The sequence below is a fragment of the Haliotis rufescens genome, unplaced genomic scaffold, assembly GCF_023055435.1.
Source record: "Haliotis rufescens isolate VD_foot unplaced genomic scaffold, xgHalRufe1.0.p SCAF_39, whole genome shotgun sequence".
Lineage (NCBI taxonomy): Eukaryota > Metazoa > Mollusca > Gastropoda > Lepetellida > Haliotidae > Haliotis > Haliotis rufescens.
The window spans coordinates 3,022,918-3,050,310 of NW_025964101.1; the positions used below are offsets into that span (position 1 = coordinate 3,022,918).

The 27,393-nt window shown below is 42.4% G+C and overlaps 1 protein-coding gene across 1 annotated transcript; it reads left to right on the plus strand.

Moving 5' to 3' along the window:
• The first annotated feature begins 1,543 nt into the window (after nt 1–1,543).
• LOC124147166 (protein SpAN-like) lies at nt 1,544–27,357 on the plus strand. The gene is made up of 19 exons (XM_046517779.2): nt 1,544–1,686; nt 4,121–4,192; nt 4,543–4,671; nt 5,052–5,139; nt 7,624–7,771; nt 8,844–8,913; nt 9,729–9,923; nt 10,621–10,747; nt 11,228–11,350; nt 12,938–13,032; nt 13,335–13,456; nt 14,350–14,486; nt 15,678–15,772; nt 16,636–16,747; nt 17,850–18,031; nt 19,580–19,694; nt 23,257–23,435; nt 24,647–24,877; nt 27,244–27,357. The coding sequence occupies exons 1-19, from the start codon at nt 1,618–1,620 to the stop codon at nt 27,322–27,324; spliced, it is 2,370 nt and encodes a 789-aa protein (XP_046373735.2). The 5' UTR covers nt 1,544–1,617; the 3' UTR covers nt 27,325–27,357.
• Nucleotides 27,358–27,393: the final 36 nt, after the last annotated feature.

Here is a 27,393-nt window from a genome sequence, read left to right on the forward strand (position 1 = left end):
ACCATCAAATCAAGACACAGCCTGGTTCCATCAAGAGAGAAACCAGGGAGTACCCACACCAATTACGATGCCAGCGATAGTCCAACTTTACCTCGGCGGCCTTCAAATACCCTGAACCACTTAAACAATCGGGAACAAAATAAGCTGATCTCCAGAGTCTGTCCATCCGATCCCCACTGTGTTCGGGATCCTGGGATCATTCAGACTTGGGGTGCCAACAAGGGCAACGTTTTATAACAGTCCGTCCCGGAATTCCTAAAATGTTAAGACGTAAAACCGCGAGGTGGGATTACCATGGCAACGTGAGGTGATCCAGTGTGATAAGTACAAACCTGCAATCCCTCATTTCACGTGACAAAGCTTCGCGCCTCTATCATACTTTACTTATTATCGTTTCCCAACTGCGTAGATCGATGCTCATGATGTCAATCACTGGATTGTATGGCCCATACTCGGCTGTTTTCAGACCGCTGTCATATAGCTGGAATATTGCTTAGCTCGGCGTTAAAGAACAATTAAACAAAATTTAAATTATTCCCCGCCACGAAGATTATGGAGATCAGATATATTTCAACTATAAGCTGCAAAACCAGTTATTATTTAAGTAAAGCTATGAGCCTGAATACTTTGTAAGAAAAATGTATTTTTTGTGGCAGAAGTTTTTCCAACAGTCTGAAATTAGTTGGTCGGTTCCTTAGCGGCATAGTTAAATAGCATACACAAGGCACAATTACATAGGCATCGGAAGGTCGGTGGTTCGATCCCTGACCGCGTTAGTCCAAAAGGCGTTAAAAGATGGTCTTTGCGCTATGTACGATATCAACCCTAAATGTATAAAAAATAATGTTACATAAACGGTTACAGGTTGTTACTCTTAATGTTAAAAAACATACATTAAGTGTTAACACGTAACTCTTATTGTAAAAAAGCTTCACATTGAGAGTATTTTTTACATTAAGGGTTGTAACAGCTGTATCTAGCTTAAACAGCAGCAGAATTTCAGTGGGCTAGAACTATCTCACATCACAGAAGCAACGACATACGTGAGCGGAGCGCATGCAAGCCAATTTCATTTGATTTTCATGATTAATAAACCAAATGCGTGCAGCACGTGCTTCTATATACCTTCACGCGTGGTTGAAATTGGCGTCCGGGGTTAGGATCAGCTCACTTTTTAACGGGGTGCTGGTTTGACATAGACGTTTGTAATTAATTTCTGATTTGTTTCATCTTTCCGAAAAAATGTCGTTTTGAAATGAGTTCAAGGACAACCATGCTGTCGTGAATAAAACAATACTTATACATGCCATTGGCTTGAAAAGTAAGGCATGTGAGGAAGAACCCCTTACGTTTTGTCTCCTCCACCCTTGAACCCAACCCCAACAAGACCTCTTCTCGAACGTGAAAACCATGCCACGAACAATCCTTGCAAAATCAATATAGATCATCCTGCTCGTACAACATCGGCTTGGGTGCGTGCATTTCGAGGCGACAAGCCAATCAATCCGGCAAATTGTTATATAACACACCACAATGACTTAGGTGAGATCAGTGACTTCAATTTTCTCTCAAACCGAAGACTGTTGAGGCTTGAAACTGACGGTTTAAGACGGCAAGATGGATGAATCAAGTCTCTGTTTGAAGCTTCATCTTTTGCAAGTATTGACTGTCATTATCCTCCCGAATGTAAGTAATACTATGTATATATATATATAGAGAGAGAGAGAGAGAACTATGGGAAAGACTTCTGCCCGTATCCCCCCTCCAAAAGTTATATATGTATGCATTGCCGCGCAATCCTTTTAATGATATACATATGTTTTAGGGGGTATGGGCGGAAGTCTTACCCCTTGGTTCTAAGAGCGATCGACGGTTTGATTCATGTTGTCAACGTGCGTCGTCTTAGATACCCCTCTCATTTCATACTGTTCACTATACTCGCGACCTGTGAATATCCGGGGTAGAATAGGCCTTCAGCAACCCATTCTTGCTGTAAAAGGCGACTGCTCGTGGTAAGAGGCAACTAACGCGATTGGATGGTCAGGCTCGCTGCCTTGGTTGATACATGTCATCGATCCCAATTGCGTGGATCGAAATTCATGATATCAATCGTTGTATTGTCTGGTCCAGACTCGATTATCTACGGCCCGGCGTCATTTTGCTGGAATAACGCTGAATGCGGCGTTTCAACAACAAACCCTCACTTTACTAGCTTACATGTCTCATTGCCAGCGTCAATACATCACATTTGTCATACTCTACGTTTCTCCATCGCCCGTGAATACACGAACACTGGAATCTGTTTCGACTGATCATCGAGACTGCGTATTCTCTGGCGCCGACGTTATATATTCTGTTCAATACCTTCTCCATCACCCGTGAATACATCCAACCGTTTTGCAGTGCAGTCGTTATTTTTAATCAACAAGGGGTCACGGGTGGCCTTATAATTGGGCACGCCAGAAACCTATGATCCTGATTCGAGTCCAGGTTCGCCCCGATTATGTTTCTAGGTTTGTCGGTACCATACCCGTGCTCGTGGGTTTCACCAAAGTAGTAAACCTCTGAGACCTGCATCCCTTCGGGCTTTCCTCCCATTTTAAGCTGACACGCTGTGATGTAACTAGAATACTGTTCAAAGCGGCGTTAAACCCAACTCTCATTTTAACCAACAAATCAAGACACAGCCTGGTTCCATCGAGAGGGAACCCAACGAGCACCCACATCAATAACATGTACATCCCACATACGGCAATATTTCTCATACAGAATGGGCGGTCGGGTAGCCTAGTGGTTGAAGCGTTCGCTCGTCACGCAGAAGACCCGGGTTCGATTCCCATTTCTGAATTCCCATTGAAGCCCATTTCTGGTGTCCCCCGCCGTGATATTGCTGGAATATTGCTAAAAGCGGCTTAAAACCATGCTCACTCGCTCTCATACAAAAAGAGCAAAAATCTGCTCAACTCATTGCTTCAAAATAAGGCAGCGGTACTGTTCGTAAAATTTCATTTGACTTCCGTGAGTTATCAACGGCCTCATTTCATTGGCAGACTATAAATAGACATACTTCAGTAACAACACCGCCAAGTTGTATATCGGGAGATGGAGGGGCGTGTTTTATACAAAGCCTCAAAGTATTGGCGAGGGTATCTGGAAACAGAACAGCTATTCAGCACAACATATCTCGTCCTCAATCTCCAGGGTTTGCAGTGTGGTAAATCTCTTACCCCTGGATCCATTCCCGTGGTTCTCATGATCTGTTCTTATATCACCCGCCTTCGATATACATTAACATTTACCGACCAATCAAACGTCGAGATTGGGACAAGGGAATGGCGACCCACAGTTTATATAGACATTGAGACATCCTTTCCATCAAAAAGATTTTAGGGCTTATTTTGTTCGTCAGTCATTCTTTCAACGTTGAATTTCTTTCAAACTCTGTCGTACTTACTGATACTAGGGGTGTCATGATAAATTGAAATATCTATATATTGCTATTGGTTAGCACTTAAAGTCAATAAATCGATTGTTAAATCGGTTTCCGATCAATATTATCGATTTCAGTTAGGAATATCGGTAGTTTTGATTGTATTTACCATAGTTTTACAGTTTCTATAAAATACATGCAATGCTGTTCAAATTTGTTTTTCTATTGACATGAGTGGTAGTAATTTACACATGGTAATGTGGAAGTTTCTCTTTCTTAAATTATGAGGGTAAAGAAAAAACAAACCTGTCATATCTCAAACATTACTTTGTTATGGTCATCACATTCAAAGGAAACTCAGTTCCAAGGTTTGATTCAACTCTAAAATCTATCTGAAATGATACACTGAAAACTATCGATATTTATCGCACCAGTTGCTTCCACTATCAATAGTTATTGCAATAGTTTCTTTCAATATTAATAGTTATCGCAATAGTGATTTCCAGACCAATAGTCACCCCTAACTGATACTGACCGCCATGTTTTTGATATCGCCAACCCAGGATTGAGAATGGTTTGTAACTCGCATTCTGATTGGTCCGTTAGACTAAATAGCGTAGTAAATATAATTGGCTAATGATATAGATGATGATGATGACAATATCTGTAACCATGACATGTTCTTTTCAGTGTTACCAGTCTGAGGATGTTGCCCGCCATTTCGGCAGATTTATTGATGTAGAGGACGGAAAGACCTACCAAGTAAGTTTTGCCTTTAAACATTACCAGGGAAAAGGCTAGACTTATCAGGTCCTGTATGCACTAAACGCAAAACTAAAGACTTTCCATGAGTAAGATCCGGTAGAAAGAAAGATCTTCATCAACCCATGCTTGTCGTAAAAGGCGACTAACGGGATCGGGTGGTCAGGCTCGCTGACTTGGTTGATGCATGTCATTGTATCCCTGTTGCTTAGATCGATGCTCATGATGTCAATCCTGAATTGTCTGATCCAGACTCGATTATTTGCAGACCGCTGTCATATAGCTGGAATATTGCTGAGTGGGGCGTTAAACAACAAACAAACAAACACTGGTTTCATCTTTTATTGCAGTCCTTTCTGTACGATCTCCTGAGCCAGGAACCTGAAGACGAGAACCTCCTCCACCCTGTGAGGAACACCGTCGACGGCGATCTCCTTCTTACTCCAGAACAAAAGGAACAGTTCCTTCAAGACAACAAGGTATCTAGTTCTACCCATATCTATATCTTTTTAAAATTATTTTTATTATTATATTCAGAATAAATAAATAAATAAAAAAATAAAAAAATAAATGCAGACACGAGGGTTTTGGTGATCCAGGCTGATTATTATCTATTATTTTATTTATTATTTATTTATTTTATTATTATTGTTATTATTGTTATTATTGCCAATTCCACACCCCAAATCATGCCAAAAGGGCTACATCATTACCCCGGTCTTTGGATCGATTTTCATTGTCAGCACCCTCGGGGTTACCGTGAGGCGTCAGGTCAAGTCTTTCATCCTACCGGGTACCCATTCACTGCTGGTGACTGAGAATGTTATATATTCATGTGCCTCTTTTCAACCTGCTGCAGGCAAAGAGGAAAATCCTAAGTAATGAGTACTTTCGGTGGCCCAAAGGGATTGTGCTATGGCGGTTTGCGACTGGAAGAAGAGCATTCAGTGAGTATCTTAATATAATTCAGTTCAAGTCAAAACATTGAATTACATTTAGTATACATTTAATAATAACAGTTTTTTAAAACATTTTTATTATTAATAATAACATAGTTTATGGAGAGAAACAGAGCAGACATACATTTGTGCAAGAAAGGGGATTGTCGGATTGTCTCAAGATGTATCCAGTTTACAGTGAAATATTTAATATGGGTAATTTAATCGGAATATAAAAAGGAAATACACAAAGGATTGTATACGCTATGTTTCTCCACACACACAAAATAATTGTGATATTCTGAATATGAATCGCCATTCGTTTTGGTGTTTGCCCGAAGCATTACCGCAGTAAATTGGGGTGTACGAAATTGTGGACTTTTTATCCCAGTTCTGGCAATCACAGGCGCCTCAATTCGTGACCACACGGGTCACGAAAAGGTTTTTGCTTGTGACGGAAAGGGTTGATTAGTGACGAATGTGGCTCCTTGTGTCCCCAGTTCTATTCGTGAACCTAAAAGATGCTTAGTCGGCCTTGGACTAACACAAGCGTGTCTCAATTCGAGACAAGTCTTATGGGTGAATAGAATGACCGGTGTTCCCCTGTCAGAGCGAAATAATACAAAATTCAACCAGAGACCGCATGATAGATCTATTATATGGTCCTTGATTCAACTCATTAATGCCATCGCCACTTGAAATAGAATCACGAAATGTCGTGATTATTTATCAATGAAGACAGCTGCATGTGTGCTAATACTTAAAGTGAAAACAACCCATTCCTGTCGATAAGGAAAAGTGCGCTTTTCAAGAAATATCCATTAACTTAAGCGATATAATTTGTCATTGAGTTTTGGTTACAATCTGGATAAAGTGTTTGTCTGTTTGTTCTTTAACGCCGCACTCAGCAGTATTCCAGCTATATAACGGCGGTCTGTAAATAATCGAGTCTGGACCAGACAATCCAGTGATTAATATCATGAGCATCGATCCCCGCAATTGGGATATGATGACATGCATCAAACCTGACCACCCGATCCCGTTAGTCGCCTTTTACGACAGGCATGGGTTGCTGAAGACCTTTTCTACCCCGGATCTTCACGGGTTTATGTATGATGAAGAAAAAAAAACTCTTATCAGATTTACTCACCAGTGGGTTTTACAACCGACACCTGGTCTAGATGCACTTTACAAGGATATATCACTGCGACATGCCACGGCCTAGAAACTTGGCAATGTGGACCTTGCCATGAGCACCTTTAATGGTTATTAAAAATTTCAGGACCGATTCTTACCGGGATCTTCACGGGGTTTGGTAAGGGTCGGCAGTCAGGTCCTGCGAGCGGTTATACACGTGAGCGGTGTTCGTAATTCTGTTCCAAATGGCGAGGACTACAATAGCATAGTTGAGCATTTGTGTCTGTCGGGAATTCTTACTTTGGTTAAATAAAGCGTATGTGTTTAAGGAATGATTTTTTCGATTTCTTACTTTGGTTTTATCCCGTTACACTACTATTGAATTTTCTCAGTTTATTTTCTGAATGCCACAGCTTGCCTAGTCGTCTAAAGCGCCTCAGAGATGCGTCCCTTAGGCGTGCATGAAACATATCGTGGGTTCGAATCCCGTTTTGCTCTGGATATATTTCAAGGTTTGTCAGCACCATATCCGTGCTGGACCTGCACCCCTCCGGGCTTTCCTCCCCACATCAATCGTTAAGTTAACGGTTGGCTGTTATATGATTTGCTTCAAACTTGCCGGGGCTGCCATGGTCTTTGCCAATGTCCTATAAAAAACAAACAAACATTCTGACAGAAAAACTGTCTCGCTATGAAAGGAAATGGTCGAGGTCCATGTGTCTATATTGGGATGTACGGGTGTTTACGAGTTGAATAGGTTTGTAAACAATGAGACCGAAGTTTAGATTTGTTTGTTTGTTGTTTAACGCCGCACTCAGCAATATTCCAGCTACATGACGGCGGTCTGTAAATAATCCAGTCTGGACCAGACATCCAGTAATTCACATCATGAGCATCGATCTACGCAATTGGGATACGATGACATGCATCAACTAAGTCAGCGAGCCTCACCACCTGATCCCGTTTGTTGCCTCTTACGACAACCATAGTTGCCTCTTATGACAAGCATGGGTTGCTGAAGACCTATTCTACCCAGGATCTTCATGGGTGGAGACGAAGGTCGAGGTGTGGAGAAGAAAGTTCAAGTCGTAAATCACCATTGTATATATACGCTATACCAGTTAGATACTTATTTTCGGCGAAATATTTATAGTGCAATAATAAATTTCTTGTAACAGACTTTCAGTTAATTGACTCTGGGTGCGAACGTGGTCTGTGACGTGTGGCGTCACACCGGGCACGTTGACGTCGTGAGGCCCGCACAGACTGGCCAGCCGTCTTGGGGATTTTACAAGACGATGATTTGCCAATCAGACTGCTAGGAATTATTACGAACGACGGCAATGTATGTTCCAGAGCGTCAAAAATCTTACACAGCGGTATTGAAGGCAATCCACCATTGGGAGCAGAACACCTGTCTCAGGTTCCTCAAATATGGAACAAAGGAGTATCGCAGTTCAAATGTCAACCACAGGGCTATCGTCTCATTTGGAACTGGAAAAGGGTATGTTATTGTTTGTTGTTTTATCTCGCACTCAGCAATTTTCCAGCTATATGACGGCGGTCTGTCTGTACCAGACACTTCAGTGATTGACATCATGAGCATCGGTCTATGCAGTTGGGAAACGATGAAATGCATCGACCAAGTCAGCGTGCCTGACTACCCGATCCCGTCAAGTCACCTCTAATGACAGGCTTGGGTTGCTGAAGATCAATTCTAACCCGGATTTAACCCACTCACTCTTATCGTGTCTGGGGCGGTGGGGTAGCCTCGTGGTGAAGGCATTCACTCGTCACGCCGGAGACCCGGTTTCGATTCCTCACACGGGTACAATGTGTGAAGCCCATATCTGTTGTCCCCCGTCGTGATATTGCCGGAATATTGCTAAAAATGGCGTATACTCACTCACTCACTCCAATCTGATCAAATATACAAAGTTAAATTCATCTGGGAAATCTGGTCAGCCGCAAGCCTTTTCAAAATTTACTATGATGGCATTCCCAAAGAGTTAAACAAAAGTATAACGTTACTACATTTCCGTTGATGGAATAGTGCTCCTGAATATAACAACGATTGAGAGTTCATTTATGGAATCTTGTGTCAATATATTGCCACATCAAATTACCATAACTTAACGCCTAAAGGTACATTTTTCCACAATGGCTTCTTTACAATCGGCACTAATAATATTTCGGTTTTCCTTCGTACCATAACACACTGATCCCGATTCGCTGTGCAGAGTTACGTCCCTTTGGTACGCCAGAAACCTGTGATCGTGGGTTCGAATACCCGTTCGCCCCGATTATGTGACGAGGTTTGTCAGCACCATACCCGTGCTTGTGTTTCACCAGAGCGGTAAACCTATGACACAGTTCAGGGTTTCTCCAACTTCAAGCTGACACGACGTAATATAACTGGAATACTGTTCAAAGCGGCGTAAAACTCAACTCACTCACTCACATGACTCTTGACAACCTGCCGTTGATGACTTTCCTCATACGTTTTCCTTTGAATACTCCATGTATCCATCCTAGTTCATCACCCATGCACCTGTCACCTGCCTGTATGTTGTCAGGTGTGCGTCTCGTGTCGGCTACTCGCACGGACTTCTTAATGTCTACCTCAACGAAAGATACTGCATGCGCGTGAGTAGAGGAGTTGCAATATCTAAGATAACGTCAGGCGAGTACCTCAAAATGGTATTACATATTTGTAATATCATTTTGACTATAAATCGTATTACCTGCCATTTATTCTTCATTCATTTTTCAATTCCGTTCGTTCATTCCACTATTTACTTCCTATTCATTCGTCCATTCTTATATGTATTCTCATTCATTCATTCTCATATTAATTCTCATTCATTTTTCTCATGTTCACTCATTCAATAACACTTTTTCTCATATTTATTCTGCATTCTTTCTTTCATCCATTTCATATTTATTTTTTCTGTTCATTCTCATATATGTTCTTATTCATTCATTTTCATATATATTCCCATTCATTCATTTTGATTAATTGATTCATTCATTTATTCTCATATTTATTCTCATTCATTCTCATATATTTTCTTTTCATTCGTGGGGGCACGGGTGGCACAGTCGTCTAAGGAGCCGCGATTCTCTTTGCAGAATTGCGTCTTTTGGGAAGTCAGAAACATATGGTTGTGGGTTCGTATCCCGGTTCGCCCCGATTATGTTTCTAGGTTTGTCAGCACCATACTCAAATCGTGGTTTTCACCGAAGTGGTAAATGTCTGAGACCTGCATCACTTCAGGCTTTCCTCCCACCTTAAGCTGACACGCCGTGATATAACTGAAATACTGTTAAAAGCGGAGTTAAACCCAACTCACTCACCTACCTATTCATTCGTTCATTCTCATATTTTCACTCATTCATTCACGTCGTCGCATGTTTCAATTATTGTGTTAACCGAGTGCACGTTCCTCCTTATCCCACAGAGGGGAACGATTGTCCACGAGATCGGCCATGCTATTGGTTTCTTCCACGAGCAAGCTCGAGCTGACAGACGTGATCACGTGACTGTCAATAAACAGAATGTCAAGGGCGGAAAAATGAAGAACTTCGTGATAGTACGTGGTCTGGCAAACAGGGCCAGCTACGACCTCGGCTCCATCATGCACTACGGCCCAAAGGTAAAACCCAGTCCTGATAAATAACATAGCTAGCAACGATCAGGCCGTTTGTTGCTCACTAGAAATGTGAAATTTTGAAAACTTTGATATATTGGTATGAAAGTTATCAAACATGTAGAAATGCCCGATTTTTTTATCTTCTTACACTTACAGTGGGACCCGTGAAGATTCCGGGGTAGAATAGGTCTTCAGCAACCCATACTTGCCGTAAAAGGCGACTAAAGGGATCGGGTGGTCAGGCTCGCTGACTTGGTTGATGCATGTCATCAATCCCAATTGCGTGGATCGATGCTCATGATGTCAATCACTGGATTGCCTGGTCCAGACTCGATTATTTTACAGACCGCCGTCATATAGCTTAAATATTTCTGAGTGCGGCGTTAAACAACAAACAATACTTACAGTGGGCTTTTAACATTATTCCAGTTATATCACAGCGTATCAGTTTAATGTGGGAGGAAAGCCCGAAGTGATGCAGCTGTCAGATGTTTACCACTTCGGCGAAACCCAAAAGCACGGATGTGGTGCTGACAAACCTAGAAACATGATTGGAGCGAACCGGGATTCGAACCCACAATCATAGGTTTCATTGATACAACTGGCATATTGTTAGAAGCGCCGTTAAACCCAACTCACTCACTCCCTAACTCCTACTATGCAACCGAGAAACACTGCTTACTTCTTAATTTGGATTCAGTATTTCAGCAAAAATGGGAAGAGAACGATTTCCCCTAAACTCCGCATGTTGACCTTTCTCATGGGCCAGAGACGGAAGCTGAGTTTCTATGACCTTCAGGAGGTCAACCAAGCTTACAAATGTGCAGGTAACTGATATCCCTATTGTCTTCTTATCAAGTAATAGTCATAACGAATCAGAATATAGGAAGGTAACGGTAAGATCAGGGATACTAACTGTAAAATTTGAAAATGAATGCTGCAATATGATTGGTTGAAAATCTTTGTTGAATGAAATTTGATTCTGGACATTTGTCGGACTTTTTACAGCACATGACAACTTTTCATGATAAGTGATTTTATTTTTCTATCCCAAATGTTAAAATATATCATGTCATTCCACTTCGCGAATCAGATACCGAATTAAGCAAATATCAAGTTTTCTAAATATTCATTAACGCAATTTCGATTTTGTTATTTTTTCACACATTCTGCTAACCGAGAGTGTTCGGTTATCAGAGAAACACATGACGTCATCATGACGTCAGAACATGTCTATCTGACGCAGAACATATCATAAGATTAGTTTTATTAATTTCTAACAATACTTGGTATGATGGTGATTTAAGCAAGCTGCACCAATGCCCCGAGTTGTGAAAACGGGGGCTTCCTGCTCCAGTCTTGTCGGTGTCATTGTCCAGATGGTCTCGTGGGTTCTCGCTGTCAGAATATCAACTCTCGCTACTCAGAAGGTGAGCTACGTCCATATTATGACATCTTACGTCGTTTTTTAAGGACATCTACCCGTGAAGATCCGCGGTAGAATAGGTCTTCAGCAACCCATGCTTGCCGTAAAAGGTGACTGCTTGTCGTAAAAGGCGACTAACGGGATCGGGTGGTCGGGGTCGCTGACTTGGTTGAAGCATGTCATCGATCCCAATTGCATGGGACCCGTGAAGATTCCGGGGTAGAATAGGTCTTCAGCAACCCATGCTTGCCGTAAAAGGTGACTATGCTTGTCGTAAAAGGCGACTGACGGGATCGGGTGGTCAGGCTCGCTGACTTGGTTGAAGCATGTCATCGATCCCATTTGCGTGGATCGATGCTCCTGATAACAATCACTGGATGGTATTGTCCAGATTCGATTATTTACAGACCGCCGTTATATGGCTTAAATATTGCTGAGTGTGGTGTAAAACAACAATCCAAACCAAAATCTGAAGGACATCATACAATGCAAGCATTGTTGAACCCATCTTCTTCTTAAATACCATATACTTACTGATAAGATATGCCCGATGTAATGTAACATTTTTAGTGTATACGATTTATTGGCTTTAAATTTAGTTCTAAATTCATTTTGTCAGCCCCATATTAATTACCAAGAATATACTCTGCAAAAAAAGAAACGCAATCGTTATTTTTATATTTTATATATCATATAAATAAATCAACAGATCGTACTTGACTGTTCAAAATTGACACATATGGCACACATGAAACAGTAGATTGCAAGATGAAGGTCATCTGTTCTTTGGCCACTGAGTCCAAAACTGACTGGCATCGTCGTCCAATGGAAGCAATCGGATCCCGAATTGTGGCCTGGGGAATGTTCCCCACTCTGCCCGCAGTGCTTGTGCCAACTGTCGGATGTTCTGTGGTTGTTGCTGAGGTGCTCGCAGTTGTTGATCCAGTGCATCGCTATAAATGCTCGATTGGGTTTAAATCTGGAGACCAGCAGGGGCCATGGCAGCACCTGGATGTTTTGATTCCTACATCACCACACTACCACCACGAAATCTGTCCACTTGTCTGCAGTTTCGTGTATAACGTTCACGCTTGTAAACACGACGTCCACCATCCGCACGATGAAGCATAAAACGTGCCTCGTCTCAAAACCAAACTTGTCTCCTTTCACCTTTTCGCGAACACCTGGTATCATCACTATTTGAAAGGGATTCATATACACATGCTCTCTGAACAGTGGATTAACCCTCTGGATGCCGAGTATTTTTCTGACGCACATTTTCCTCAGATATGAAAAGTAAAGGTTTGGCGACAAATGCTGTAAATAACGCCGCCGAGTGGTGATTTAGTACCTAGTAAAAAATGGCGACATTTACGATGTACCTAACTTCCAGAGGTCATTTTCAGTAATTCTGTTTGACCTAAAATGCCAGTGGATGACATCAGAGAACAGGGAATTTCCCACAGTATTCAAAACTGTGAAGTGTATCTGTGTGCGTGATGTATATTGAATTTTATTCGACTTCAAAGTGAAGGTTGAATATGTCCCTCTGGCATCCAGGGAGTTAAATCAATATTTTGTATTTGGGTAGAGAAAAGTCGTGTGTTCCAAGTATCGTTTGGAGGGTCCATCGATATCAAGTCGCCAAGTCAACACGAACACACAACGGCGGTGTGGCTTATTAAGGTAAACTTGTTTTTTAATGTCTCACAATTACTCACACCCTTCACTGAAGGCTTCTACCATGTTATTCTTCACTTCCACCAAGTGGCAAGTTGTTGGAATGGGTGCTGTCCGCCAGAAACCGTTTTATATTTTATTACAAGACTCTGCATACCTATCGCGCTCATGCTAAACTTGTGCTTTCTGAAAATTATTTTTTACCATTTCCATGACAACAAATGGGATTTCAAATGAAGTTATATTTTATTTCGTTTTCAAATGTATATCATTACGCCCAATGTGAGATTTATGTTTTTGATTTATAGAGTCCAGAGGGTACGACAATGAAGATGCATCTCATCCTTGACCTTTCCTATGACCGCTTCTTACGACTTTGTCACCACTGGGTCGAAGTCCGCTTCAACCTCGTTGGTCAACCGGGCCCTCGGTACGAGTTCGCTCCCCTTGGTATTGTGTAAAGGGCGAAACCGAATTATCAGTGATTCGCATCAAGCTTCTCACAGCGATTGCCCGTTCGCGGAGCTCCCTATACTATCGCTGTTACCAGTGATAGGTTGCTACAACCATGCTTCGCGTTAAACTCGCAACCGACTGACCGTTATGTTTAATAATTATCTTTGTATGTCAATTTGAATTTCTATTTCATTTCAGCTATCATGTAATTGGTATAGTAAGAATGTAAGGGGGAAGTTGGGTGATTTTACGTTCGTCAAAATTTACTATGGTGGCATTCCCATTTGGGGTTAGAGGGCAAATTTCAAGATTCTTGTAATGGACGCGCCCACACTAACGGCAGCGACGTTACCGAGAGTGTAACGAAGGTGTCACGCGCTGGGAAGGAGCTTACGAGTCACACTGGGAAAGGGAGGTCACTCTAATTACAATCTAAAGCTATCTCCGTTGTTTCGTATTTGGTAAAAATAGCGTCACTCTGTCCGTTGTCCGAATGTAAATTCGCCAGGATTATTAATCAAATGCTTGAATATAATTTATTTTCATCTAACAGAGCTAGGACACTTCTGGAACCACCAATAATACGCATTCGCCTTGTAAACGGCCTGACCAGATCATACCCGATTACTGGCTTGAGTGGCCAAGACTTTATTATTTACATAACTCACGATATGTCAGGAGTATTGCGGACTCAATAATATTCGTTCACTTTATATTGAACGCAGATTAAATCGATAGCTTTTTGCAAACGGTACATGTCAATGATGTGAGGGCTGTTGATACATAATAGAATATAGTCGTGTTCCGTCAGGTTTTGCACACAGTATATGAGTGATTCCGAGCTCCTCACTTTTGAATCTACTTCAGGCTCTGTGGATACTCAATGAAACCCTTGGAGCTGAATTCTACCACTAACTTGCTCATGTTGAAGTACGAGAGCCGCGAAAGTTATTACCACGCAAAACGAGGATTCCTTCTTCACATAGCTGTCGTTCAACCCATCAGTAAGTGAGTGAGTGAGTGAGCTTGGTTTAACGCCACTTTGAACAGTATTCTAGTCAAGTGAAAATTGTACGAACAGTACCGCTGCCTTATTTTGAAGCAATGTAATGAGCAGATTTTTGCTCTTTCTGTATGAGTGAGTGAGTGAGTTTGGTTTTACGCCGCTTTTAGCAATATTCCAGCAATATCACGGCGGGGGACACCAGAAATGGGCTTCACACTCTTCCTGTATGAGAAGTATTGCCGTGTGGGATGTAATTGGTGTGGGTGCTCGCTGGGTTCCCTTTCGATGGAACCAGACTGTGTCTTGATTTGTTGGTTAAAATGAGAGTTGGGTTAACGCCGCTTTGAACAGTATTCTAGTTACATCATAGCGTGTCAGCTTAAAGTGGGAGGAAAGGCCGAGGTGATGCAGGTCTCAGGCGCCTTCCACGTTGATAAAACCCAAGAGCACGGGGTGGTGACAATCCTAGAAACATCATGGGGGCGAACCCACCATGAGTAAGTAACCCGTAGAGATTCATGGGAAGAATAAAGGTCCCCAGCAACCTATGCATGTCAAGAGTCGATTGAAGGGATCAGCTGGTCAGGCTTTGTCACTTGGTTGATTTGCGTGTCATCGTACCCCGCAGCCCTCGTTGTTCATAATATCAATCACTGGTTTTTCGAGACTCGATTTATTTCTAGGCCCCCGTGATATAGATGTAACATATATGCAATATAGCTGACTGTCGCACAAAACAGATTTCGATGTTTGTTTGTTGTTTAACGCCGCACTCAGCAATATTCCAGTGATATGACGGCGGTTTTTAAATAATCGAGTCTGGACCAGACAATCCAGTGATTGACATTATGAGCATCGATCCATGCAATTTGGATACGATGACATGCATCAACCAAGTCATCGAGCATGATCCCGTTAGTCGCCTTTTACGACAAACAGTCATCTTTTACGGCAAGCATGGGACGTTGAAGACCTATTCTAACGGCAAGCATGGGACGTTGAAGACCTATTCTAACCGGGATCTTTACGGGTCAGGAGGATGAAGGTGCAATGGCATCTACTGTTGTATATACTACTCAAAATTTGTTAAGGACTACACCTTTGACCATTTTGTTTCTTAGCAAATGTTGAGAAGCATATAGTATGTACATGTATAATTCACATAGGGACTTTTTTGTTCATTTTGTAGATACTCATGTCATCTGTACTTTCAAAGACACGGATGCGGCCAGATGTCCTTTCCAACAGAGCAAAGAGGACGACATTGACTGGGAGACATTTGTAGTACGTACACCAACTGTCATATTTACATGGAATGAGTTCCATATGATCATATGCATGGATATTATTGTCGTATAGATAAAAGACATTATTATTATTCCTCATAGTGAGATAGACGAATCAGAGAGCAGGACTGCTAATTATGACACCATGTGAGACCTATACTGTCAGTAAGAGCCATCTTTGCCTTTCCAACACACACCACATGTATTTTACATGAAAGTTCTGGAACAGAAATTCGTTATTAGACACTGTTTTGTGTTGTTATATTATAAATTGTGATGTCCAAGGACATTCACTTTTTTTTAAAAATCGCGGTCGAGACTATGTTAAAATAGATTTTAGTTAAAACTTTCGATCCGTAAAGATCCGGGGTAGAATAGGTATTCAGCAACCCATGCTTGCCGTAAAAGGCGACTATGCTTGTCGTAAAAGGCGACTAACAGGATTGGGTGGTCAGGCTCGCTGCCTTGGTTGATGCATGTCATTTTCGTGGTCCAGACACGATTATTTAGAGACCGCCGTCACAAAACTGGAATATTGCTGAGTGCGTGGTTAAACAACAAACAAACAAACAATAGATCAGGTGGTTGATTACGTGTGAGTAACCAGGGTGTCGATCATAACTCCCAATATTAATCACTGGATTGTCTGGTCCAGACTCGATTTTTTGCAGATCGAAGTAAAAAAGTTGAAATATTGCTGAGTGCGGCGTAAACAACAAAAACACACAGAAACACACAAACGCACGCGCGCACATATGTACGCCCACGACTGCTAATGGCCAAATGCAACCATATTCAAACCACAAAGGTGACGTGAAAATATGTTTCATATATTGATATTTTCTTTCTGTCTGTTTTCAGATAAACAAGATTTCACTTGACAATGATGAAGACGGACTGTCCTATATCGCCATAGATTCCCGTTACGCCCCCCAGGCAGGGAAAGCTATACTAAGGAGTGCTGAAATACTTGGTAAGAAGATAAACAGCTCACAATAGCACCATTGTTCTACTCCAGACTTTGTGCCTGATTACGTAGCATCGTATCACGACGGCGTAAATCGGTGCTCATGCTGTCAACCAGTAGTTCACCTTGCCCAAAGACCCGTGAAGATCCGGGAAGAGAATAGGTCTTCAGCAACCTCTGCTTGTCGTTGGTTTGTTCTTTAACGCCGCACTCAGCAATATTCCAGCTATATGACGGCGGTCGGTAGGTAAATAATCGAAGTTGGACCAGACAATCCAGTGATTAATATTATGAGCATCGATCCACGCAATTGGTTCGATGACATGCATCAACCAAGTCAGCGAGCCTGACCACCCGACCCCGTAAGTCGCCTCTTACGACAAGCATAGTCACCTTTTACGGCAAACATGGGTTGCTGAAGACCTATTCTACCCCGGAATCTTCACGGGTCTTAAGAGGCAACTAACGGGAACGGATGGTCAGGCTCGCTGACTTGGTTGATGCATGTCATGATATACCAATTGCGTAGATCGATGCTCATGATGTGAAGCACTGGATTGTCTGGTCCAGATTCGATTATTTACAGACTGTCGTCATATAGCGAGAAGATTGCTGTGTGCGGCGTTAAACAACAAACAAACAAACGTGAGGGGCGACCCTAAATTGGATCGGGTGGCCAGGCTCGATCGACAATTTAAGTCAGAGACATCATTTGATTTCACTGCCTCCGTGGTCTAGTGGTTGAGCGTCCGCCTGGAAAGCGAAAGGTCAGACGTTCCATCCCCGGCCGCGTCATGCCAAAAGACGTTAAAAGATGGTACTTGTTGTTACCCTGACTGGTGCTCGGCATTAAGGAGCTAAAACAAGGACTGGTCAGCTCAGTGTCAGTATATCGTGTTGAGTGGCGTATTCATTTTAAACTAAGGCATCGTATCTAAGTGGGCTACCACTATAAAATCAGCATTACTCCCGATACCTGCATGCACGTCGCTATATAAGTGCAATAATCTTGGCCGCGATGTTAAACCCCGTTTCACCTTAACTCAATTCCCAAGTTTGCTGCAATATGTTAAAATCGGCTCATTCACTGACCTATTTTCCATTTTAGGGGGCTCTTGGTGTCTCAAATTTCTGTACTTCGTTAATGCTGCGCAGACACGTGGGTATATGCACGTGCTTGCCATGACAACACAGAGGACAGGGAGATGGTGTCTTTGGGGCACACCTGAATATGGTGAAGGCGAGTGGTCGCCCGCTGAGCTGTCTATCAATAGCACAGATAGATTTATGGTAAGTCCGAGCAGAACAAATAATTTTTAAGGACGATTTTAGCATAAACATCACTTTAATTTTGTGGATAGACTTATGGCGATAGACTTATAAGTAGCTAAAACTGAACGTCAAAACACACTCACTATAAAGGAGATTTATTCCCCTAAGGTGGTTGTACAGAGTTGCGACCCTTTGGCGTACCAGGAACCTAATTGTGGGATTGAAAGCTAGATTTAGAACAATAACACTTCCGACTTTCCTCTCACATCAAGTTGACACGCCGTTGTACAACTGAAATATTGTTCAAAGCGGCATAAAACCACCCAATCAATTTGACAGAGCTATCCGTTAGATATGTGTTGTTATGTGACCATTGTCTTTTCATTATTCCTCTTTATCTACTAACATCAATTCGTGCCGCCTTTAAGATCCCCACAATCCCCTTCTTGCCGTCAGAGCCAGCATATTGTCCTGTGTATCCGGTGGTCACAGTGTCCTGTGTATCCGGTGGTCACAGTGTCATGTGTATTCGGTGGTCAGTGTCCTGTGTATCCGGTGGTCACAATGTCCTGTGTATCCGGTGGTCAGTGTCCTGTGTATCCGGTGGTCAGTGTCCTGTGTATCCGGTGGTCACAATGTCCTGTGTATCCGGTGGTCAGTGTCCTGTGTATCCGGTGGTCACAATGTCCTGTGTATCCGGTGGTCAGTGTCCTGTGTATCCGGTGGTCAGTGTCCTGTGTATCCGGTGGTCACAATGTCCTGTGTATCCGGTGGTCACAGTGTCCTGTGTATCCGGTGGTCAGTGTGTCCTGTGTATCCGGTGGTCACAATGTCCTGTGTATCCGGTGGTCAGTGTCCTGTGTATCCGGTGGTCAGTGTGTCCTGTGTATCCGGTGGTCAGTGTCCTGTGTATTCGGTGGTCACAGTGTCCTGTGTATCCGGTGGTCACAATGTTATTCTCTATCTCCAGGACTCGCATTTCGATAAACCTACACTAACCCTTGGATCCATTCCCGTATTTCTAACAATCTCAAATCACCTGTCCTTGATTTTTCATGAATATTTCACCGACCAGTGAAACGCCGAGATGAGGAAAAAGGATGGGTAAGGGAGGCAACTCGTATTGCCATGTTGTTCATATCGCCTCTGCTGGGCCCCGTCTCTCATATCGCAAGTTGACGACCCCGCGCATTAGGAGCCGGAAACCAGCTTACTTCCTGACATTGAGACTGGTTTGTAACTCGCATTCTGATTGGTCCGTAAGACTAAGTCGCGTAGCAAAGCAAATTCGCTAATGAAATCAAGCGCGGTTAGTTTGAGATGGCGAGATCCAAGGAAATGGATCCGGAGGTAGGTGTAGGTTAACCGAAATGCGAGCCCCGGAGATTTAGAGGCTGTGTGTTATAGTACCCTCTGAGCCTTTGTTTATGTCACAGACGACTATGTTGTCTGGTCCGGGCGATCATTTACATGTCGCCTTGATATTGCTGCAATGTTGCTGGCTGCTGCATGCAACGTTACATGATAGCATCACACATTTACTAATGCTGTTTCCATGTGATTCAGATCCAGTTTGTAGGTGTTGTGAAAGATCAACTGACGATTGGCGTGACCATGATAGAGCTCATCCCAGGACCATGCCAGCACCCGGACAAATCCCTGAATCTCCTTCACAAGAAAGGTATTCCAAAACCGCGAAATGTTCAATTAGCTGAATCATTTTCGACTTGGAACCATGAAGATTTGGGTCAGAATTGGTCTTCTGCAACTCATGCTTATCGTAAGAGGCGACTAACGCAGGTAGTTCGGGTGATAAGGCTCCCTGACTTGGTTGAAGCATGCCATCGTATCCCAATTGCGAAGATCGATGTGAATAAATCACGGGATTTTCATGCCCAGATTCGATTATTTATAGACCGCCATCATATAGCTGGAATATTGCCGAGTGCGGCGTTAACAACAGACGAACTTACTAGACTTTTTAAGACTGTACATTCAATATATACGTCATTCGTCATGTATTGTTTCATCTGCAATGCCTATGACGAGTTGAATCCCTTAGACGTGATCTTAGACGAACTCGTGATCATTGGTTCGAATCCTGGTTCGCCCTATTTCTCCCTGTATGTTTCTAGGTTTGTCAGCACCATACCCGTGCTCTTGGGTTTCACCGAAGTGGTAAACATCTCACACCTGCATCACTTAGGGCTTTGCTCCCACACCAAGCTGGCCCGCCATGATATGACTGGAACACTGTTGCTCACCAATACTCACTCCGTCTGCCGGAGAGCCGAACGTCGGTGGTTTCCGCCCCCTGGCCGTGTCATACCAAAAGTCGTTAAAATAGGAGATTACTAACCAGCTCCCATTGTGACAGTCATAAACAGCTTGGCGATTGGGGATTTATACATAGACAGTTCTGTTCAATTTGCCCTATGCCGATTTTGGCGCAAAATTGGTCCCCGTCACCTCATGCTTGTCATCTTGAGGACATTGTGGTTGTGTGACTGGCTGTGTCATCGTGTTTATGGCAGGCGCTTACAGCCTATGGGAGATAATTCTAACGACCAGTTATCGCCAAGGACCTAAGGGAGATAACTCTAACGACCAGTTATCACAAGAACCTATTATCATAAACCCCGTTATAGCTTCTTGTTTTCATTAGAAGGGAGAAATATTTATCCGAAAATAATTTGAGAAAACTGACACTCGTAGGAAATATTAAGAAACACCATATCAGTACCTTGCTCAAATACAAGTTTAGAAAAGACACGCGTGTGGTGTCACGTGACTTCCTCAGGTAGACAGAAATCCAACAACACGATGATGCACATTTACTTTTCTTTTCTTAGGAGTTCTGTCATTTTGCTTACTACCTGTTTGTTTTTTCACAATCTCATTATTATCAGATCTTAGTTCTCGCTGCCGCTAAACAAAGATCTGAGGACATCCCATTACGGGTCACGTCAGACCGACCTTTCGCGAACTCTGTCCGACCAATGGAATTACTAAAAAGAATTTGATATTAGCCAATCAGAAGGCAGTTTTCTCGTGCTTTACGGCACTAATTTCAAATTGGCGACTACGCTTCGAAACATATTTTGACAAATTCTCGATTAAAAATTTGAAACCTGAACAAAAGAACATTCTCGAATGGCTAATATATGGTCTAGATTGTATAGATTCAGTCGTTAAGCCCGTAACTATCGTTCGGAATACCCCGTTTTAAAGTTTTCGGGGCTGCAAGATTAGAAATCACATTCCGACTGTCACTTTTATGATCTGGTAAGCGACGCTCTGATTGGTCGGATGAAAGGTCGTTCTGACGTGAACCCTAATGGGATGTCCTAAGATCTTTGCTTAGCGGTAGCGAGAACTAAGATAGATTTTAATGAGATTGTTTTTTTCATTTCTTCCCAAAATTATAATTCTAAAACCTAGAAAAGTTGCATAATCTGAACATGTGGCGAAATCCATAGCAGATAGTGTTGTGGATGAGGATGTGTCGATCGAATTTTGGGGAATATTGGTTAACGTCAGTTGGCAGACAAATTTGCTGGAAAAAAAACATTTCTTTTTAATTAGGATGGATAAAATAACGTGATCGGGTGGTCAGGCTCGCTGACTTGGTTGTAGCATGCCATCGATCCCGGGAACATCCGGGGTAGAATACGTCTTCGGCAACCCATGCTTGTCGTAAAAGGCGACTAACGGGATCGGGTGGTCAGGCTCGCTGACTTGGTTGATGCATGTCATCGATCCTAAATTCGTGGGTCGATGCTCATGATGTCAATCACTGGATTGTCTGGTCCAGACTCGATTATTTACAGACCGCCGTCATATAGCTGGAATATTGCTGAGTGCGGCGTTAAACAACAAACCAAACCAAAGATAACGTTGCGCGTGCTGTTTATACAATAGCGATAACTGGTACAGTTAGTCAACGGAAAAATTCTATTTTCACTGCTTTGATTCCCTCTCGTCGCGTTACAACAGAAATCTACTCAAACTTTTTCCACGGACAGAAATAAGGTATTTGCTCATGGCTTCACAAAAATGGATGTTAAAGGTACAGTCGACTTTACACACGGTACATTTCACAAATGGCGATAACTGGTCGCTAGCCAGTAGTTACCGGAAGTGATAACGAATGTAAACACTGACGGGGTGGGGATCAAGTGTTGCTAAGTAACTGGTAAGTGATTGAATGGTTTGCACACGTCGCTGGGATACCTAGTTGGGCAATAAGGTCATGGAGATTGTAGAAACGGCAGTGTGTGGTGGCGTCTGGGATTTTGTCTGGAAATTAGATAGATTTATAAAAAAAAATTAAAACTGAGCTTGAATATATATTTCAGAGAAACACATTGCAACCATGTAAGTTTTTGTAAAACACAATTTCTCTTTTTTTAACAGTCTGAGGGATAATTATTTCTTCAAGAATGTTCTTGGACAATTTATTTTTTTCGATTAAATCCCAACCCCACCTCCTCCCAAATAGCAAATGGTCGGACTCATACGACCTTCTTCCGTACTTCGATTGACCCGTGATCATCCGGCGTAGAATAGGTCTTCAGCAACCCATGCTTGCCGTAACAGGTGACTATGCTTGTCGTAAAAGACGACTAACGGGATCGGGTGGTCAGGCTCGCTGACTTGGTTGATACATGTCATCGTGTCCCAATTGTGTGGATCGATGCTCATTATATAAATCATTGGATTGTCTGGTCCTGACTCGATTATATACAGACCGCCGTCATATAGCTGCAATATTGCTGAGTGCGGCGTTAAACAACAAACCAACCAAACAACGTACTTCGATGGGGTGGACCAGTACTCGTCCATCAACTTATCGGTTCCGAGTTCATAACTTGTACTGTTCAATACTGTATCAATACTCTATACTGATGTAATAGTACTTGTGTGATTGTCGTAAAAGGCAACTAACGGGATCGGGTGGTCAGGCTCGCTGACCTGGTTCATGCATATCATCGTATCTCAATTGCGTAGATCGATACTCATGATGTCAATCACTGGATTGTCTGGTCCAGACTCGATTTATTTTTTTTACAGACTATCATATAGCTGGAATATTGCTGAGTGTGGCGTTAAACAACAAACAAACACATGTTCAATGTGACCAGGTTTATTTTCTTTCATCGGATCGAAGGTGGTATTTTAAATGTTGATTGTATCAACGACTTGTTCCATATAGATTTCATACCAGTATACCAATACAACAGATCTCAACGTGTCTTTCACGTGCGACTTCGATGTCGATTGGTGCGGATTTACGGATGACAATGACGTCACACCTCGGTGGAGCAGACGGCAGTCATTTCCGGTAGCTGGACCGTCACGTGACCATAAACCACACGGCCGTCGCAGTGGGTTTTACATGAGCAGAAAATCGCCGTATCAGGTATAACTCAAGCATGGGGCTGTAACGGGAAGGGGAAAATATACACGAGTACTCGACCCGTGAAGATCCTGGTTAGAGGGGAACCCGTGAACATCCGGGGTAGAATAGGTCTTCACCAACCCATGCTTGCCGTAACAGGTGACTATGCTTGTCGTAAAAGACGACTAACGGGATCGGGTGGTCAGGCTCGCTGGCTTGGTTGATACATGTCATCGATCCCAATTGCATGGATCGATGCTCATGATATTAATCACTGGATTGTATGGCCCGGACTCGATTATTTACAGACGGCCGTCATATAGCTGCAATACTGCTAAGTGCGGCGTTAAACAACAAACAAACAAACAAACAAAGAAACCTACGGGTTGGGGGGCATGCACCCACCCTACTCATTGAAATATGAACTTCCAAAAACGCAATTGCCAGCAACCGAAAACTAAATCTATTCAAAATGTTCAGCTCAAAGTTTGGCCAATATACATGAAACGAAACCTACTTTCATGAAATTTTCATAACTATTAAAAAAATTAAACGTGCTCATGGCAAGGTCCACATTGCAAAGTTTCCATGTGTTATCTAGGCCGTGGTATGTCGCAGTGATATATCCATGTAAAGTGCATCTAGTCCAGGTGTCAGTTGTAAAACCCACTGGTGAGAGTAAATCTGATAAGAGATGTTGGTTTTTTTATCATACATAAACCCGTGAAGATCCGGGGTAGAAATTGTTTTCAGCAACCCGTGCCTGTCGTAAGAGGCGACTAACGGGATCGGGTCGTCAGGCTTGATCCATGTCATCGTATCCCAATTGCGGGGATCGATGCTCATGATATATAAATTAATCACTGGATTGTCTGGTCCAGACTCGATTATTTACAGACCGCCGTCATATCACTGGAATATTGCTGAGTGCGGCGTTAAACAACATACACCACCAATTACGTGGATCGATGCTCTTGATATATTATTAATCACTGGATTGTCTGGTCCTGACTCGATTATTTACAGACCGCCGTCATATCACTGGAATATTGCTGAGTGCGGCGTTAAACAACAATCAATCAATGTGAGGTTTCGAACACTCTTTTTTAGTGATAGATCCAGATTAATAGCAGATTATCATAGTTGACGGATAAAGCTTGTTCTGTTGACGCTGTATGTTTAGACAGGTGTTTTTGCTTGAAAAACACCTGTGAGTGTTGTATGTTTCACAGACAGGCAAAGCAGGACGACTTGTCAGTCCCACCCTCACAGCTGTCAATCACTATGGATGTGTTCGGTTCTGGATATACGTGTGGGGCTTCTCGCCCGGCATGATGTCAGTCTATCTACGGGATGGCAGCGGCTCGCAGACAACGGTTTGGAGATCTATATACCTCAAACCTACGTTCGCAGACTGGTCCCAGATATCGATTCCAATAAAACCAACCTCAAATATGTACAAGGTACGAGTACAGCCGCTATCCATGTTGGAGTAAGTGAGTGAGCGAGTTGGGTTTAACGCCGCTTTGAACAGTATTCCAGTTATATCGCGGCGTGTCAGCTTAATGTGGGAGGAAAGCCCGAAGTGGTGCAGGTCTCAGACGTTTACCACTTCGGTGAAACCAAAGCACGGGTATGGTGCTGACAAACCTTGAAACATAATCGGGGCGAACCGGGATTCGAACCCACAATCATAGGTTTCTGGCGTGCCCAAGGGACGCAACTCTGCACAGCGAATCGCGGCGGTTTAGACGACTGGGCCACCCGTGCCCCCTATCCATGTTGAAATTCCGCGTCCAAATATGTCCCCAGTATCACATGCTTGTCGCAAGATCTGACCATACAGGGAATTCTCGCCCGGTAGAAACCTTTTTTAGTGGAAATACCTAATAGTATGTAGATACTTTCCTTTGGTCCAAGTAAGCTCACTAAAAAAATATCATTTGTGACCAACCATGAGATAAGAGACCTTATGGGTGAAAAATCACATTTTGACTTCTTATTATATTTTAAAACTACAGTATCTCAGCACTACAAAAATACAATTCATAAGCTTCGATTCATAATTATTACAGAAATAAATGGCATCAACCATTTGGACTCATTTCCTGCAGAGTCCCATGTTAAGATTTATGACTGTTTATGTAATAATTTAAGTTTTTTTATATAATGTCTGATTTATTGAAAGTAGACATGCTGATATGCCTTGAAATAATGTTTTAATTACATTACGAACTAATGAGAGAAAAATACACTTTTTTTGTTGACGTCAAACGTCTTTCTTCATGACGTCACAGCACTATTGTATCCTAGCACCCATAAGGTCCCCTTTTTCTTGGTTGGTCACATTTCATATCTGATAAGTAGAGAAACCTGTTGTCTAGATACGTTTCCTTGGTCCTCAGAGATATGTATGCGTCGTTAAACCCCATTTGACCTCACCTCAAAACTTCAAAAATCTACAGCACTGACTTGCTTCTGGATTTCAATGATTAACTCATGCATTCTTGTGTATATGTCAATAAATACTTCCGAACGGACAAACGGTAACTACGTTTCAAGTAAAGTGGTGTAAATGTTATGTTATTGAAAATAACAACATATTTGGTACATTCTGGAACATTGATTAAGATACTTTTTTTACAAAAGATATGCATGTCACAAGATGCATTTTTATATAATATTTCAGAATCAATGTTTGTATAAAAATGTTTCTGATACCCAAACTATAATTCAATTCAAATTACAGGACCCTTTATACTTTCATTTTTAAATTACAACACTTCAAAACTTCAACAGGCATTATCTCCAAACAGCTTTACACTATTCTAGGGGCGGTAGGGTGGCCTAGTGGTTAAAGCGTTCGCTCGTCACGCCGAAGACCCGGGTTCGATTCCCGACATGGGTACAATGTGTGAAGCGGCGTAAAACCATACTCACTCACTCACTCACTCACTCACTCACTCACTCACTCACTCACTCACTCACTCACTCACTCACTCACTCACTCACTCACTTCTGGTTGTCATACGAATATTAATCTACAACACAGACTTGCCTGGGGGGTTCAGTGGTTAAATCATGCATTCTTCTATACACGTTAATATATTCATTCAAACAATTATGGGAACTCTCGGGCTTTGGTATGGGCGCAAAAGGGCAAATAACAATCGTCAGAAAAGGATGATTTTAAATGAATTCATTAAATGGCGACCAGGTACTGACATCGGGGGGTCACATCTGTGAACAAGGTAACCCAGGCATCGCCTTCAAAACCAGTAGTGTCAATTCATAAAGTCACAAGAACGCCAAGGGTGTCACTAACGTGTATGATAGTACCTCAGTGGGCTAGCCCTATAAAATCGGCGCACGCACACACATACTCACATATGCACGTCGCTATATAAGTGCAACAATCTTGTACACGATGTTAAACCCATTTCACTTCACTACAAACAGCGTTAAACCCAACTCACCTTACGATTTCGCCGAACCATGAAGCTTTCAGCTGAAATACTGTTCAAAGCAACCTCTACCTAACTCTCTTATTAACTGTTTTAAGAAACCTTCCCTTTAGGACTCGATGACAAAATACTATAAAGGTCCCTTATAAAGTTGCTGACTGCCTGCAAAACAGCATTCACTCACTCATACACCAAACTGTCTTAACTCTGGGGAAGGGTAGCCAAGTTCGCTTGTCATGCCAGGATTCGATTTCCCAATGGATACAATGTTTGGAGCCAGTTTCAGGTGTCCTCGCTGTGATATTGCTGAAATAGTGCTATAAGCGACGTAAAACCATACTCACTCACTCACGCCTCTGTTTCAGATCATCTTTGAAGTTGCAGTAGTTCACAAATGGGTAAATATAGCTCTGGATGACGTCACAGTGTTGGATAGTTACTGCTGATATTTCCTATCAGTGAAATAAATACGAAAATACTTTTTGACATTGTCAGTTCATTTTTACACGCTCTAC